At 34.7% G+C, this 18,116-nt stretch overlaps 1 protein-coding gene across 1 annotated transcript in view; it reads left to right on the forward strand.

The window, feature by feature from the left end:
- LOC137927234 (uncharacterized) overlaps nucleotides 1-7,072 on the forward strand; it is a 43,592-nt gene extending 36,520 nt beyond the window's left edge. Inside the window, exons 9-11 of the mRNA XM_068771014.1 lie at nucleotides 1,356-1,518; nucleotides 3,872-4,055; nucleotides 6,940-7,072. Coding sequence (XP_068627115.1) covers nucleotides 1,356-1,518; nucleotides 3,872-4,055; nucleotides 6,940-7,072 — 480 coding nt within the window. The remainder of the gene's footprint in view (nucleotides 1-1,355; nucleotides 1,519-3,871; nucleotides 4,056-6,939) is intronic.
- Nucleotides 7,073-18,116: the final 11,044 nt, after the last annotated feature.

Consider the following 18,116-nt stretch of genomic DNA (forward strand, 5'->3'; position numbering starts at 1 on the left):
AGAAAGGTAATCCCCGAGTTTTGATGGGATGGCGCATTGAGATTTGATGGCATGGTGAATTTGTTTACAATATGTAAATTATTTATTTATTCTTCAAAATTTCATCACCTTGAGTAATCACCGTGTGATAAAAAGCACTTTTGCCAACGCTTCTTCCAGTCCTCGTATCAGTTGGAATATTTTTTTTCCGTTATAGCCTTAAAGATCTTCGAATCGGTTTTTATCTCCTCAATGGTGTCAAAAACGTGTTCCCTTCTTATATATATATTCTCTTTTATTTGCTGAATAACCAGAAGTAATTTGGACGATCAACTCGAAGATAATTGATAATTGGTGTAAGTTATAGACCAGGAAAGAGCAACACTCGATCTGCGGGCAGCTTGGAGCCCGTTAGAGATGTTTATGCATCCCTCCAATTATCTCTTATCAATAAATTGTTATAAGATTAATTATAATTAAGAAAAGGACCAATATTTAGCCACTTCCGCACATGCAGTAGTAGTCGTGCAACAAAATGCACCGCCCGCCAGCCCGCTGATAAATGCGTATGCGGTAAACAATGCGAATCACACATCTGCCACCGCCACACACAGAGTGAAAAAGAGCACTAATTTGTGTAACATAACTCCTGAAGATACCCCGTGGAGGGATGAAACACGTGTTGAGTGATTTGGCTAAATATTGGTCCTTTTCTTACTAAGGATGGTCTTCCGCAAGAGAATGACTGATACCATTAAATATTAATTATAATAAAATGGTATCCATGGATCAACACTGAGGGCTGTACAATTAGAAAGCTGCAGCATTTCTTATATTATCTGTGGCGATCTAAAATGACGCACAATAAATGGTCGCACCTTTAGTGACGCAAAGATCGTATCTACATTACGCGAGCGCTTATCGCTTGCGCCGGCGCATCGGGCAACTTCGGCTATCTCCGGCCGTCGCTCGCCATTGTTAGCTATGCTCGCGCGCTGAACGCACGCTTCTTGTTGCCGCGGTTTTTGTCAACTCATTTGCAATAATCCTTGCATTATATTCTTTTGCTATTCCGTAAAATCGTATTTATGATATTTAATGTTTCTCTCTTTGGTTAAAATTAGTTTCTCTTACTATCTGTACTGCGCTGAATTCTAAATTAAACCATTTAACAGCGAACTTTATTCATTGTTATTTCACATTCTATCGAACTTATTAGTTAGTGAACAGAGAGACATTAACTATAGATATCTTACGTATGTTCTATTTGATTGCAGTTTTCAGTCTGTCTAGTTATGTCGTACAAATGTGGTCACTATGAACACAGTCTTGTCTGGATAACAATATGAATAAATAAATTAATATTTAATTTGCAGACGGTACTACCACCCAAATACTACACGGTTCAGATCACAGGGTCAACTGCCACTATAACCCTAAATTTCCCCACCTGGTCTTCGAATCACGTGGGACCGTTCTTCGCAAGTTTCATCAAACCTGGAACTAAGAGGGAGAAAGTTATGAAGTTCTTAACTTTATGTAAGTTCTTTGGAATTTCTAGAAAATGACAAGATATTACATTGGAGCTGTGGTAGATCAGTGGTGGACGACTGTGATTTGTGATCGTAGGTCGCAAGTTATATTCTATTATTCACACTACGTGCATTTATGGCGGACATTCCCACTACGTCGGACTGTCCTGTCCGCGGCGGCAACATGCGCGCCCTAGCGCATTGACGTAAGCCAGCAGCTCGGATCCCCGGTCGCTCGGCGCGTGCGCACTCTGGGTCCGGCCGCACATCAGCGCACACGCAAGCGCGCCGCAATAAACTCTCGCTTCGACGCGCCTACCTTTGTATAGTGGTTGTGTGAACAATATATTTTCTCAATGGCATCCGCTTATCTCGTTTCACTACCACACATTCATTATATAAGATGGACAGTAGCGCCTTCTACTAAGATTTAATTTGAATCAAATAATCAATCTTTGAAGGCAGTGTTAGCACAGTAGTGGAGAATTGACACATGGGATCATAGGTAGCGGGTTCGATTGTTAATACAATCTTATATTTACGTTTTATGCTATTAATTATAAAGCTTCAAATGTATGGACAGTAGCGTCCTCTGCGTACCATAATACCACACTCCAATCGCCAATCATTCGTGGCGATTATGGTATATCCCCCCATAGATATCTATGGGAGAAATCTATGCTTTGCAGTGGGGAATTCAGATGCATGGTATATACCAGAGTTCCCCAAACTTTTTAGTGTCGTAGACCCCTTGCCATGTTTTTCCGTGTTGGGTAGACCCCCTACTTACCTGATATTGATTTCCTGTAAATTTCTAACTGTAGTGAAGTTTAGTGTCAAAAACTTAAAGTAAAAACACATGTTAATTATTACATTTATTAATTGAATTTAAATTAAAACTACTCAAAATAAAATCTTGTATCTACTATACCAACTAAACCAATCTATTATACCAACATCCTACAACTTACACAATTTTATAAACATATATAATATTTTTTTTACTTCATAGATAGTATGGTGTAAGTATGATGTAAGTAAATAGGTACTATCAGTGTATGTGTTGAGATCCACTATCGTGTACCCCTATTTTCATTTCATGGACCCCCAAATTTTTTTTCGCTGACGTAGACCCCTTGCAGGTTGTCATAGACTCCTAGGGGTCGATATAGACCACTTTGGGAATCACTGGTATATACTTAGATACACTTTCGACATTTATATCAAAAATGAAAGAATCTGGAGAAGAATTAAGGTGATTGCATAGCTCGAAAAATTGCTCATGTCTTGACCACGAGCCGGTAGACAGATAGATCCCAATGGGCCGAGGACATGGTCAAGTTCGCCAGTAATCACTTGATGCGGGTAGTGGAAGATCTATGTGGAAGTAAGAAAAGGACCAATATTTAGCCACTTCCGCACTTGCAGTGGTAGTCGTGCAACAAAGTGCACCGTTCGCCAGTCCGCTGACAATTGCGTATGCGGCAAACAATGCGAGTTACACAACTGTCACCGTTAATTCACTCAACACGTGTTTCACCCCTCCACGGGGCATCTTCAGGAGTTATGTTACACCGATTAGTGCCAAACACAGAGTCCACGACTACCACTGCATGTGCGGAAGTGGCTAAATATTGTGGTCTTTGTGGTCAGTAATACGGAGCATGAACGCTACACACTACTACCTGCCGATAATAGCTTCGGTGTGACCCTGAGAGTTCAGACAATAACTTTTACTAAGGGGCGGCTCTAGCTCGTGCAGCGCCCGTGTGCAAAGAAACCCTGGCGCCCCCTAGCCCTGACCCTCCCCCCCGCTTATAGTGCAGGCATAAAAACAATGAGTGTTATTCTGCCGTCATAAGAAGAAAGGCTGTCTAATACCATACTGTAAGCTATACTTACTTATAAAATAGCTTGTTGGAATATGAAAAACTTTCTCACTACAACGGCAAAGTTAATAGTTGTAGCCGGGGGGGGGGGGGAGGCTAGGTGGCGCTACACGAGCTGGAGCCGCCCCTGAATCTATATCACTGCAGCCGGTGACGTATCAACTATAGATTCGTTTTTTCTTCGCAATTCTCTGACTTTCTGGAAGGTTCAGCGCTAGGTGAGGTGACCTAAAGAAACAATTACTTTGTTCTAATCTCACTGACAGTTGAAGTGAGAGTTGCAATAAAGCAAGAGACGCAAAATAGAGCCCGTATAACTATTGCTTTAATAATCCCAACTGTAACTTTTTTATGCGCGCCGTCAGCCCCGACTGTCTCGTTCGCGGAATTCGTCGTACATGTTTTCGTTTCCTTAATCGACTTATATGACAAAACTACCAGTTTCTCAACTCCATCTGTTGACTGTTTCAGCACCTAGCGGCATGACCATCATTCCCAAGTCCATAGAACTGCTTCACGGTCAACGTGTGAACAGTACAGTCATACCGTTCAAATGTAATCGATGTAGACTCCTCAATCTGATGGTGAGGGCTTCCGATGGCAATGTATACAACATTGACAACTCCAGGTACAGGGTCAAGGAGATTGTGGACAGGTGAGCTGATGTTGTTTTTTTTTAAATACCTTTTAGGCAAATGTAACTATTGCGTCTGCGTTCTTGATGCAAAGAGGCGCATTTTATATATACATGGAGATTAGCTGGACACGTTGGATATCTGAAAGTAAAAACGCAGTTCGATGAAGTAAATAAACGTATTTATTGATTTTGAATACACACAAGAATACGAAAATACTATACTTAATTAATATAAACTATGTTACAAGATACCGCAGAGAATACTGCTGTCCAACATCTGGAAGTTTTTTGTGAGCAGCGGCAATCATATAAGATAAATTATACAAGACTGTATACCAGAGTTCCCCAAACTTTTTTGTGTCGTATACCCCTTGCCATGTTTTTCCGTGTTGGGTAGACCCCCTACTTACCTGATATTGATTTCCTGTAAATTTCTAACCGTAGTGAAGTTTAGTGTTAAAAACTTAAAGTAAAAACACATGTTAATTTATACATTTATTAATTGAATTTAAATTAAAACTACTCAAAATAAAATTTCGTATCTGTTATGTAAAATATACGTAACATTAAATAAACACTTACTTACTTATTGTGTATATTAGAGATGGGCAAAATGTATCCCTGACAAGAAAAGATTGATTTATATGTTTCCGTTCTTTGGATATATATTCCACTCTTTTATATCTTTAACTCATTTAGCTCAATACGGCTCAGAGAGAGAATGAGGCAGCTAACACTAAACATATATCCTTTATATCTTCGACTCTTTCAGACTTAGAACTCGGTAAGGCGGAATATTACGTGTGAAATATTCTTATTAAGCATTTCATGTCTTCGTCATAAAGCACAACAAAGCTGAACGCGCGCGTGTGATGTCGTCGTTCCGAAAATTTGTAGTTTATATTTTTAATACAAATATGCAATAGCTATCCGTGTCTCTCTTTTACGTGTAAATTGCTACATAAGCCCATCTCTCTCTAACTCTGAGCCGCAACTCGTTACAAGTATAAAGACAGAGATACAATTGAAACGCGCGCGCTGGAGAGTGATTATATCTTTTGCAAAGATATATATCTTTCTTGTCTTTAATTCGCGAGCTACCTATCTCTAATAAATTGCATATATAAGACAATCATGCAAGCATTTAGTATAATAACATACAATTCTTCCAACTATAAAATACTATACTGTTTTATAATTAGACAAATATGCTACACTATAGTAAATTTATTTAATTACAATGATTTCTTAAACGTCTATTTCAGAGAAGGTAAAACGTAAGTAAATAAATTTAAATATTGACTTATAAATTATTTTATACTCAGTCTGATCATAAATAATGTCATAATTAAAAAAACAAAAACAAAACGTCACTTTTTAATTTGGAATCTGTCAGTTTCATATGACAGTTCATTGCGTTGTCATATTTTCGCGCCAAAATATTGTGAAATATTTTGCGATTTATTGTAGTGGAGTGATAAAGAGAATCGAATCGCTGCGATTGCATTACACGAAGTAAAATCCCGCACACGCTTGGTGTTAGTCAAGTGCTCGTGTACCGGGCTGTTGACATGTGCAATGAAACCTCCTCCGTTTGTGACAGAAAGAGATCTGGCTATCGACATACGTATTAAAAATGAGAATAAAGCAATAAGGAAAATAATTCGTATATAAATTTTATATTAATGTATTATATGAGCACCTCAGAAGCTATTGCTCTAAAATGTATTCTTTCATATTTTCTAATTTTTTTAAATTTTGGTAAAACAATTAATAATCTCAATTATTAAAGGATTTAATCTTTTGTTACTTTTCTCTAAGTTAGACAGCCCTTTTTTAATAGCTTCTGAATATATTGTATAATAATTTCAGAAACCATTGTGAATTTCATTTTTTTCAACATAATTTAACATAAATTTCTTATCTTTTTCAACTGCCAAAAGATATAGTTACTAAAATTTTTAAAATGTCATTATTTCAATAAACACGTCTTTATTTACACATCCTGTACATATCTTGTTTTATTGCAGTGCTTACATCTGGAAAAAAGATTTTATATATACATTTTGTAATAAAATTGATGAACCAAGAATTTTAAAAACTAATGTATCAAAAAATATTTATTTTCTTACCGCATTGGATTCAGAGAGGGTCATATATAAATCATAGATATGTTTAATAATTCAGCCAATTTTTATCTCGCTATGGCATCTATTTAGTATATACGTCCATACTATATATATATATATATATATATATATATATATATATATATATATATATATATATATATATATATATATATATATATATATATATATATATAGTCGCTTAGCACTGAGTTATATGACTACTCTCAATTCCTTATTCATTTCAGGCGTTAGACGCCCACTGCTGGGCATAGGACTTCGTTAATGATTGCCATGGTAGCCGGTCTTATTCGCATCCAGCGATTTCCCGTTACCTCGATGTCTACCTAGTGTGGGGCATTACGCGTCTACCTATCAGCCCCAATAGCCAACGGTATATATATATATATACAGTATATATGTATATATGTTGAGTTTCTTGCTAGCTTTTAGTTGAACTGTCTTCCAAACCGGCAGCAGCTTGCTGCAGGTATAGCAATGCCGACATTTTATGTTGATTTTCGAAAGTGCTTGTACTTATTCAAATAAGGAATATTTTGTTTTGATATATAGTATTTGTGCTATAAACTCATTCGTTGATTTATTTAAGTAAAACATGAAAGACATACCTTGTGTTGAAAGTGTATATATGGGGCATTATGTGTCTACCTATCAGACCCAATAGCTATCGGTTGCAATAGTAATATATACCGAATACTACTATTGGTGAGAAAGAATGAAATCAAAATTAAAATATATATATTTGTGTTTAGACGTCAATTTCTGGAGATAGACCTGGAGGGTATGAAGCCCCAGGACTTCGGTGATTACTTCCTGGTGATACAAAATGGCGACGGTCTCGAGGAGAGGGTCAAAGGACTTACCGTATTATGTAAGAATCATTAATCAATTTCTTTTTTATGAAGATACATACATACATACATATATATATATATATATATATATATATATATATATATATATATATATATATATATATATATACATATCTTCAAAATGGTTTGGCCGAATGACATTCAAACTTTTGACAAAAATACTCTTGGCTAATGTTACAGATATAGCCTATAAAATTAATTAAATTTAAACATACTTTTCGATCACAGTGAGATGTCTTAAAATAAAATAAAAAGTTATATATATATATATATATATATATATATATATATATATATAGATTATTATGGCATACACTAATATCTCACTTTGTGTCGTGGTTACGTTCCAAAAAAACACGCCGCAAAGTGAATTAAGATTTTCTATAGCAAACCATGTAAAGATCGAAGATAAGTTCCAGGGTCAAGAAAATACTACTTTTTAAAAAGAAAATTGAACAAAGTAAACATTTAAAAAACCAACATAACATAACTGTCAATAAATAAATTGGGAATTATTTCCCTTTTTTGTAACCAGAAATAACACGTAAAAATTTATATAAATTTATTATTCTCTTTTAAAAAAAGCAAAATACTACGTAATTGAAACTGAACTCTTAAAATTAGCAAAACAAAGTGAAAATAAAACTGTATTAAAATTGCGTTGATTTTTAGTTAGAAAGGGAATCCCCGAGTTTTGATGGCATGGCGCTATTAGAAACAAAAGTGCTGCTATCTTTTAGAAAAAAAAAGAAACTTTAAAAAAAAAAACGACGCAAAGCGGGGTATTGGTGTATATAATTTTAAGTAATAAGGCTTTTAACATTACAAAGGGTTAAGATTAAAATATTTAATGGTGTTAACTACGTTCTCATAAATAATTTACTTTTAAGCAGATAAGAGACTAAGGTAGTAGTGTATATACAATAGGCCTGCAAGCGGATCAACCCCAAGAGGTTGGTAGCTGTCTGTACCGCATTCAGCAGGGTCCGAATCAATACCGAATGCCTTGTAGATATAAAGATTGAGGAGGCGACAATTGCTTCCATAATAGCTGATGAAGAAAACAGAACACCATTCCTCAGTTTCTTCAGGAGGGTCGCAGAAAATATCATATAAAGAAACAAAACTTAGGTTAAAACAGACAGCTAATAATCAATAATAATGTAAATGTGTATAAATAATAAAATAAGAAAACTAAACAAAATGTAATTAAAATACTAGATAAAAGAAACTGAAGTGTATATATAAATAATCTAAGTAAAACTGTAATACATTGTAACAATAAAATATATATAGAATGTAATAATCGAGGATAGAAAGGAAGGTGACGAATAAAAGAAAGAAAGATAAATGTAGAATGTAATAGAGAAAATGTTAGAGCGAAAGAAGAGAAAAGAAACTGTAAAATAAAAAGAGAAGTGAAAAATTATTGCCATAACAAAACAGGGGGTGGAACGAGATGTTCCCAACATTATTAGATATCCGAGCTAGTTCTAGGTCCAGCTGTGGTACCTAGCTAGACTGTAGTGATCGAGAATAGAAAGGAAGGTGATGAATAAAAGAAATAACGATAAATGTAGAATGTAATAGAGAAAACGCTAGAACGAAAGAAGAGAAAAGAAACTGTAAAATTAAAAAGATAAGTGTTAAAATTATTGCCATAACAAAACAGGGGGTGGAACGAAATGTTCCCGACGTTATTAGATATACGAGCGAGTTCTAGGTCCAGCTGTGGATCTTATACAATTAAAATAACGATGATAATGAATTAGTTACAATATGGAAAAAAAATCAATAAAAATTATAATATGTGATGTGGAAAAACGTTTATTTAATTATTAAAACAATTTGTGCGCGGAAAATGAATAATTCGCCTACGCGCGGTTGCGCATCGAACCATGGCTCAAATCCGACTCTCTAGAACTCCAACGGCCGCGGGCGCTGCGTCTTGGCTTCCTGCCAAGAGCAAGCGAGAGCGCGTATCGTGCACGCCGTGCGAGTGAGCGAGACGAGTGGGTCCAACGGCCGCGGGCGCACGTGCTTCGTCTTGGCTTCCTGCCAAGAGCAAGCGAGAGCGCGTATCGTGCACGCCGTGCGAGTGAGCGAGACGAGTGGGCGAGACGAACAAAAGGTTAAGCGTTGTGACGACGTCCGCGGGAACTTTCACATATGGCGGCTTTTTATATAGCAATATTATTACAAATACAAATTATCTATAATAAACATAATTATGTTTCAGCTCCAGGTATGTAATGCATTTATTTAACTAGAAATATCAGGACTCTTGGAGCCGAAAGGTTTGTGGGAGTCGTATATACACTGATGTGATGTCTTAATGAATAATAGGTGTAAGATTTTGTGGGCGAGCGTAGCCGACGGGCGAACTTAGTGTGCCGAATTAGTGCAGCGAGCACATGCACGCACCGGTGACGCGGGCGCAGACCTTTTGTTACTTTTGTTTCTTTTGCGCCTTTGTTCTATTGCCCGCTTTCACTCGGTCGCAGAGCACATTGCGCCCCAGAGTCCCACGACGAATGCACGTCCTTTTTGCTCGCTTTAAGCGCTAATAAAAATTTGTTCGTGTGTTAAATAAATTGTTAAAGTATTACATCTTTTATTAAGACGCTAGCTAACTCTTTAGGTTCTTGATGACCACCTGTGGACGCGGCGTGGATTTACCCCCCATTAGGTCTACCGACGATTCAACTTCCGACAATCTTAACTATCATAGTTAGGATTGTCGGAAGTTGATGCACACAGCTCAGGACCGATCATTTTGACAACCTTTGGAGAGGCTATTGTCTTTCATGGCGTCCATATGAAAAAAAGAATATTGGTTATATAAAAGTGATCACTGTATACATGATAGTTGTAAAAAGATGTAAAAGAACGCTTTTAAATGACATATTTATCTCTACTCTTGTCTCCCTCTCCACCTGCCTACTTATTTTTATTAATTCTAATTTGTATCGCTATTGTATTTTTTTTTACGATATTTTTTTTCGCTTTTACTAAGCGCAGACAGTTGGGAGAGGGTTGCCGCTATTTGATACGGATCTTTCTTCTCCCAGCTGCGAGGCACGACAGCGTTTTATAATTTTTACAATTTTTCTTACACAATTTTCTCTTATGGGTAAATACAGCTAAAATTTATACATATTAACAATAAAATTTGTAAGTTTTACTCAATTATATATTAGCCATCTGCTTACTTAAAATCTATATTTCAGTTCGTAGCAATTACATACTAAACACTTTTAATTATGTAATAGATTCAGGCGTTATTTAGCGGAAGTCCATCCTAACTAAGAAAGGGACTAATATATAGCAACTTCCGCTATGCAGCAGTAGTCGTGCAATAAAGTGCACCGCCCGCCAGTCCGCTGATAAATGCAATTTTTTTTTCAGTCGTTTTCTTTATTTATCACTCTCTTTCACGCGTCACAATATCTTTCATTCTTTACTTTTGTCCTTCACAATATCTTTCGTTTCGCTCTTTTATACCTTCTTCCTTTCCTCGCTTTTCTTCCATCATCTTCTTACTCTAAGGTGGCTAGGTACATTTTATTTATTTTTATTCTATAATTTTATCTTACATTTATTTTATCTTTATTTACACATTTATTTTACTTTCTTAATTCTTTACTACCACCGTTAATCCACTCTACACGTGTTTCACACCTCCACGGAGCATCATCAGAAGATATTAGACCTCTATTTTGATGTTCCCACAGTACTGACTGTACTTCTTCGCAATACAATCTATTCTTCTCCGGAACGCGCTCCCCCTCGATGTCAGGATGATCAGGAACCTTTGCGAATTCGGCATCATCACGATAATTGTATTTTACTATTTACTATATTTATAAAAATAGTGAATGTACATATTTAAATATATATTATTGTATATTTATACATGGCTTTGTATGTGACTCTATTCCTTCTCAATTTGATTTTTCTTTTTTTTATTTTTAGTGTTTTATGGTATTATTTTTGCTTCACACACATTTATTAATGTATCTGTGCATCGTCTAGCGGTAAATAGTAGAGAAAGCCTTCGGCATTAAGTTTTTGTATAATTAAATATATAAATAAAAGCCTTAATTCTATTAAATGATCTATACATTCAATCCTTTTAAGGCTTTACAACAATAAGCAGTTCAACTGTATATATAGATCTTTATTCCATAATTATATTTCAAAATATTCTATATAAGCGGTTTTAGCTGTCATATTATGAATTACAAGAACAGGTTTCTTTATGTATAAAAACTTTTTGGATATTGAATGTATCAACCCATAGCAAAAATCTGTATTTACGTAATGCAGAGAAAATAACTAAAAATAACTAATTGTTATATGTTTACACTTTTTATATATATGCGATTAATATTATGTTTGTTTTTGACAGAAAAAGGTAAGGGTTTTTTTTATCTTTTTGTCATTAAAAGATAACAATCTTTTATTAATCTGACATACTGTAAAATCGAAAGATAAATATTGTAAGAATAGTCGTTTCTTTTTATGGAAATGATTATCCAAATGGCATTTGAGGCTTCAGCGGGGTTGAAGTGGCAAGGAGAGCCTGTAGCCTGAGACCTCTTCTAAAAAAGCCAAGCTTCCGGAAGAGCCTTCTGGGAGGCCGCGGAGCTTTTAGGCCGCTTAGGTAGATGTTTTATAAAGGGAGCAGGTAATGGCATATATAATATGACTTATTTAAAAATAATCATATTAAAACTTACTAGATATATATTTCTACTATAGTTGGCTAAATGATCTGACTTTATTTCCTGCTTAAACGTATGAAATAAGGTAGTTTCGAAAGAAAAATTATATTTGTTATAATTAAACAAAACTGTATACAGTACCCGGCGATAAATATTGCACATCGACCTTTGGAAAGAGACAATCGGCTAATTTCGGCTTCGTAGAGCACTATCTCTGTCTCACGTTACCTATGTGACGTTTTGTAAGTCGTCGTATTTCGTGCGACAGAGATAACGAAACGAAGCCGAAATTAGCCGATTATCTCTTTCCAAAGGTCGGTATGCAATATTTATCGCCGGGAACTATATACACCATTTCTATTACAATGTAAAAGATAAGATAATAAATAATTAAAGCCTGACTTTGAAAGTGTTCACTTAAGTGTTAAAAAAGAAGGTTATATAAGAAAGATATCATTTATTTACTTAAAGTATATCTAAGTCTTTACTTTTATTAGTTTAAAATATATAATTAAAAGTATATTATTAAATAAATCTTATTAAAGCATTCAATAGTTTTTAATTGATCGAAATGGAACTAACTTGGTTTCTCGATACATTTAGTTTGATATTATAATGCACATATCAAACATTGTTTGATTTTATTTGAATAGAATAACTGTTGAGTTTTTAAATATCTAATAGATTCAGGCGTTACTTAGCGGAAGTCCATCCAAAGTAAGAAAAGGACTAATATATAGCTACTTCCGCTATGTAGCAGTAGTCGTGCAATAGATAAATAATTTTTAAAATTTAAATTTGCCTGCCGATTAAAAAAGTTTCTCATCCCTGAACTAGTTCAAAAAACTAGCATATATCTATAATATACTACTAAACGTATTATATATGTTTCTTTTAGATGTCGGTGAGTATTATTTCTATTATATATATGAAGAATTGAATAAAAAGAACATCAAAAAACGAATGAAATTTTAAAATGGTAGTCTTTGAAAGGTTTACCCCCCAAAATGTTTTTTCGCTGACGTAGACCCCTTGCAGGTTGTCATGGACCCCGAGGGGTCGATATAGACCACTTTGGGAATCACTGATCTAAATCATTAAAGAAAAATAATGTAACAAATATGTAGAAAATACTAGTGTACGATACAAATAAATAAGGTTATAAGACAATTTCCAAACTCACATTTGAAACATAATTTATTTAAAAACAATCTACACATAACATTTTCAAGATCACACTTTTCGTTTTGAATGAAACAAGAGATTTCGTTAACCATTTTTGTTGAGGTCTCATTGAACAAAAAATATGCTTTATTATTTTTTGTAATAAACTGTCGAACGATCCATAAGAATCTTTTATATTGTAAACGACAATATAATAATGGTATATGGACGTAACTTTTAATATAAATAATAATTTAAACTATAATTTTACAGATAATGGTAAGATATAAATTTTTAATATATATATGATAAGTTCCCTTTAAAATATTGTGATGAAAGCTCAAACATCCGACACAAAGGAGACTGTTGGTAATAAATGACGAGTTCTGCGATCGATCCAATCGGGGCTGACGGTGCGATAACATAAATAATCAGGTGACGTTGAGAAATATCGTATTGCAGCCTTACTAATAACGGTCAATATCAAATTTCACTCGAATAACATTATAAAGAACATTACTCTTAATATTCCTATTTTCCGTAATAATTCAGATAATTTAAGAATATATAAACATAAATTAAATATATGGATGCAGAGTAAAATAACCTTTGATTTGGTATATATATAACACTTGTAGGTTGATTATAAAGGAAGTTATTAAATGTTTTCGATTTTTTTTTCTCCTGTAAATTTAGGTTTTTGGGATACAGCCTTATTACACCAGCAGGCGGTGGGGAAGCAGGTATATTAATGAAAATAAATGTGAATTATTTACAGTTATAAAGATACCTCGGTTGACCGCGTCTTTTGAGGTGGGTGGACACTTTGACCGCACCATGCACTACACCTGTGAGGATTGTCAAATCACCGACATCCTCTGCAACGGAGAGAGCGTCCTCGCTGCCGGAAGGGTATCCATCATCAGAGTCTCCAAGATGATCAGCTTCAACTTCCCAAGGTTATTTTGCTTATTATTACAATCAGGATAATTATTTTATCGCATATAATTAAAAATATTAATACACCAATACCTCGTACATACCGTCGTGGTTGGGTTCCAAAAAAACACGACGCAAAGTGAATTAAGATTTTCTATAGCAAACCATGTAAAGATCGAAGATAGGTTCCAGGGTCACGAAAATACAACTTTTTAAAAAGAAAATTTAACAAAGTAAAAATTTAAAAGACAAAAATAATATAACTCAGCCAATAAATAAACTGTAAAAATATTTACCCTTTTTGTAACCAGAAACAACACGTAAAATTTATATAAATTTATTATTCTCTTTTTAAAAAAGCACAACACACTACGTAATTGAAACTGAACTCTAAAATTATCAAAACAAAGTGAAAATAAATTTGTATTCAAATTGCGTTGATTTTTAGTTAGAATGGGAATTCCGAGTTTTGATGGCATGACGCAATTAGACACAAAAGTGTTGCCATCTTTTGTAAAAAAATAAATAAAAAAAAGACTCGAACCCAAAACAGCGCAACCTGGAAAATCTAACGACGCGCAGTGAAAATTAGTACTAATTAAGCAGCGACGCAAGTTCGAAAAAAACGCAAAACGAAACGACGCAAAGCGAGTTATTGCTGTATTTACAAAGAGTTTTTCGTATGTAAGATTGGTTATAGGTGTAAAAAGCTTATAACGGTATAATATATAACTCATTTTTAAGAAAAAAATCTTTAAAGATTTTACATCTATTTTAAATCTATTTTTTAATGCGATAGGCCAATAGCTTCTGGAAGTACAAAGTCGTACAGTCCACTGGTCTTCGTCTTGGAAGACCGACAACGTAGTTAAGGTCTTCTTTTAATGCCCCTCCCCCTTTTAAGGACCTCCCCCCCTCTCTGCTATGTGTGGGACAAGGATGTTACAACTAGGATAAACTATTTTATTTCACTATCTCCTTCCGTCCTTCACAATCTTTGTTCACAATCACATCGTCTCCCGTGTATCACCTTTCTTCCTTCGTCATCGTTCCTAGACCGCAGTTTGGTACATTATCACAGTTTGTTTCATTATCACAGTTCGTTACACTATCACAATTTGTTACATTATCACAATTTGTTACGTTTCATAGTTTGTTATAGTTTGTTACACTAGCACGGTTTGTTACACTATCAGTTCAGTATCAGTTTGTTACATGATAACAATTTGTTTCACTATCACAGTTATTTACATTATCACAGTTTGTTACCTATTCACAGTTTGTTATATTATCACAGATTGTTACACTATCACAGTTATATACATTATTACAGTTTGGTACATTATCTCAGTTTGGTACATTATCACAGTTTGGTATATCATCTCAGTTTGTTACACAATCACGGTACGTTACATTATCATAGATTGTTACACTATCACGGTTTGTTACACTATCACAGTATGTTACACTATCACAGTTTGTTATACTATCACAGTTTTGATTCAATTTTTTTGAATTTATTTATAATCTACTATTTGTCGTAATTAATATTTTATTTTTATACAATTACAGCTATTTTATTATGTTTTCTTATTTACTAAAACTATATTGCTTTATTCATGACAAGCTTGGAATCTTTTTGACTTAGTTGCGTCTTATTCTTTTCGACTGTATATTGTACTACTTTTTTTTTTTCGGAGCATTCTGGGTATATAGAAGGACATTTGTGATCACCCATAAGAGAGGCGATGCTGCCTCTATTGATTCTCTTCCCTCTCTTGAGAGAAGTCGCTGGATGTGGGTAACGCAAGACCTGTCGTCTTGATGATCTTTGGGGGAGGCTTTTGCCCAGCAGTGGGCAGTGCCATGCCAATTTTGGCTTAAAAGAAGTACAAAGTCTGCACTGACGGATAGTAAACAATAATTATTTTGAATATGCAGTTATTTGTTTTTATTTTTAAATAATAATCTTATCTTTTAACAGATTTGAAGATAACCATTCGTGCGTCTATATGGGATTTTTCAAGTCCAAAGATAAAGTATACAAAAAGATATTAGCAGTCATAGACAGTAAGTTGAATTTGATTGTTAATATATGTGTGTGTGTGCGTGTGTGCATGTGAGTGCGTGCGTGTGTGTGTTTATGTATTTAATTTACACAAAAGTAGCTATGTATACAGATTTAACACCAGGAATAAACAATCATTATATTTCAGGCTTCAAACATGTAATTGATTATTTAAAAGAACTATATACAGTTTTACAATTAACTTACGTGTTATATCATTAAATTATCTATATATAAATAAATAAAATTGTCTGTTTGGTATATTGAAATAAACGCTTTTTACTACATAGTATACAAAAAATACATTTAAAAAAAATGTATCTCTGTATATCAGTTTGTTCCGGTTTAGATATGGAATAGCTGGACGGATTTTTACAAAACTATTATAGGCAGGTAGTTGATGATCAAGTTAGAAAAATTAAAATTTATTTATTCAACATTGGAATTTGTAATAGAATTCTTGTTAATCTTCAACTTATTACCTATTTTATTCTTGACTTAACTCTGCTTCGTAAGATGTTATAGTTGTGTAGAAAAAGCCGAAAGATACTCCACAACAACACATCTTTTAATAAAGTTTAACAATATAGATATATATACATATACACTTAGATATAGCCTGAATGAAATCAAAACAGGCGACATCACCGCCAAGGATTCTAGTCATTTAAATATTCGTTTATTGAATAATAAGCCTTTTGCGATAATATATATTAAATACGCGTTTTTGAATTTTGTAAATGGTAGTCCAATGATGTTTTATGGAATTTTGTTAATAAAACTATTCTGTTTATTATCATCAGGCATCATCATTATTAACATCAGGCGAGACAGAGATCAAATACTTCGTCTATAACCCATAAAAGAAATATTTATATATATATATATTCTTCCTTTCAGATGACGGTAAGTGAAATAAATTATTTATCTAATATATATATATATATACGTGTGTGTGTGTGTGTCGTCATTGTCGAGACTTCTTTGTTAATGTCGATTTTATTGCCATTTGATGTGTTTTAAATGATGTCGCTGTCGATTTAGACTTTTACAGATTCACAGAAACAGGAGGTCCGTGGACTAAAATTTACGCGATTGTACTCCATATACAATGAAGACGCATGTACGAAAAGGGACTATACCCGTGTAGGTGTATGGTGTAGTGAATGATGTGTAGTGTAAGTTGTACGAAGCAAGGACTACTCGGCGGTCGAGAGTAATACAGGCCTTTCCTGGCCGCCCTTGCTTGAACGCGGGCTAGGCCGGCGCGGCCGTGTCGTGAACACTTGTGATGACTGTTCGGTGCATCGTGCCCGACGGAGGCTCTATGTGAGGTGTCGATTTACTCTTGGCGCCTTTTTTATACCTTTATGTGAGGATACTGCTAGCGCCATCTGTCGATATTACAAGTGTATGCAATGAAACCACCAGCGCCATCTGTCGATATTACAAGTTTATGCATTGAAACTACTAGCACCATCTGTCGATATTACAAATGTATGCAGTGAAACTACTAGCGCCACCTGTCGATATTACAGGTGTATGCAGTGAAACTACTAGCGCCACCTGTCGATATTACAGGTGTATGCAGTGAAACTACTAGCGCCACCTGTCGATATTACAGGTGTATGCAGTGAAACTACTAGCGCCATCTGTCGATATTACAAATGTATGCAGTGAAACTACTAGCGCCATCTGTCGATATTACAAGAGTATGCAGTGAAACTACTAGCGCCATCTGTCGATATTACAAGCGTATGCAGTGAAACTACTAGCGCCATCTGTCGATATTACAAGCGTATGCAGTGAAACTACTAGCGCCATCTGTAGATATTACAAATGTATGCAGTGAAACTACTAGCGCCATCCGTCGATATTACAAGTTTATGCAGTGAAACTAATAGCGCCATCTGTCGATATTACAGGTGTATGCAGTGAAACTACCAGCGCCGTCTGTCGATGTTACAACTTTATTATCCGAAACCACCAGCGCCATCTATCGATGTTACAGGTGTATGCAGTGAAACTACCAGCGCCGTCTGTCGATGTTACAAATTTATTATGTGAAACCACCATCGCCATCTGTCGATATTACAGGTGTATGCAGTGAAACTACTAGCGCCGTCTGTCAATGTTATTACAACTTTATTATGCGA

The sequence above is a fragment of the Battus philenor genome, unplaced genomic scaffold (genome assembly GCF_028537555.1).
Source record: "Battus philenor isolate CCGP_79_NKW_IND1 unplaced genomic scaffold, ilBatPhil1.0.hap1 SCAF_30, whole genome shotgun sequence".
In the NCBI taxonomy this organism is placed as follows: Eukaryota; Metazoa; Arthropoda; class Insecta; order Lepidoptera; family Papilionidae; genus Battus; species Battus philenor.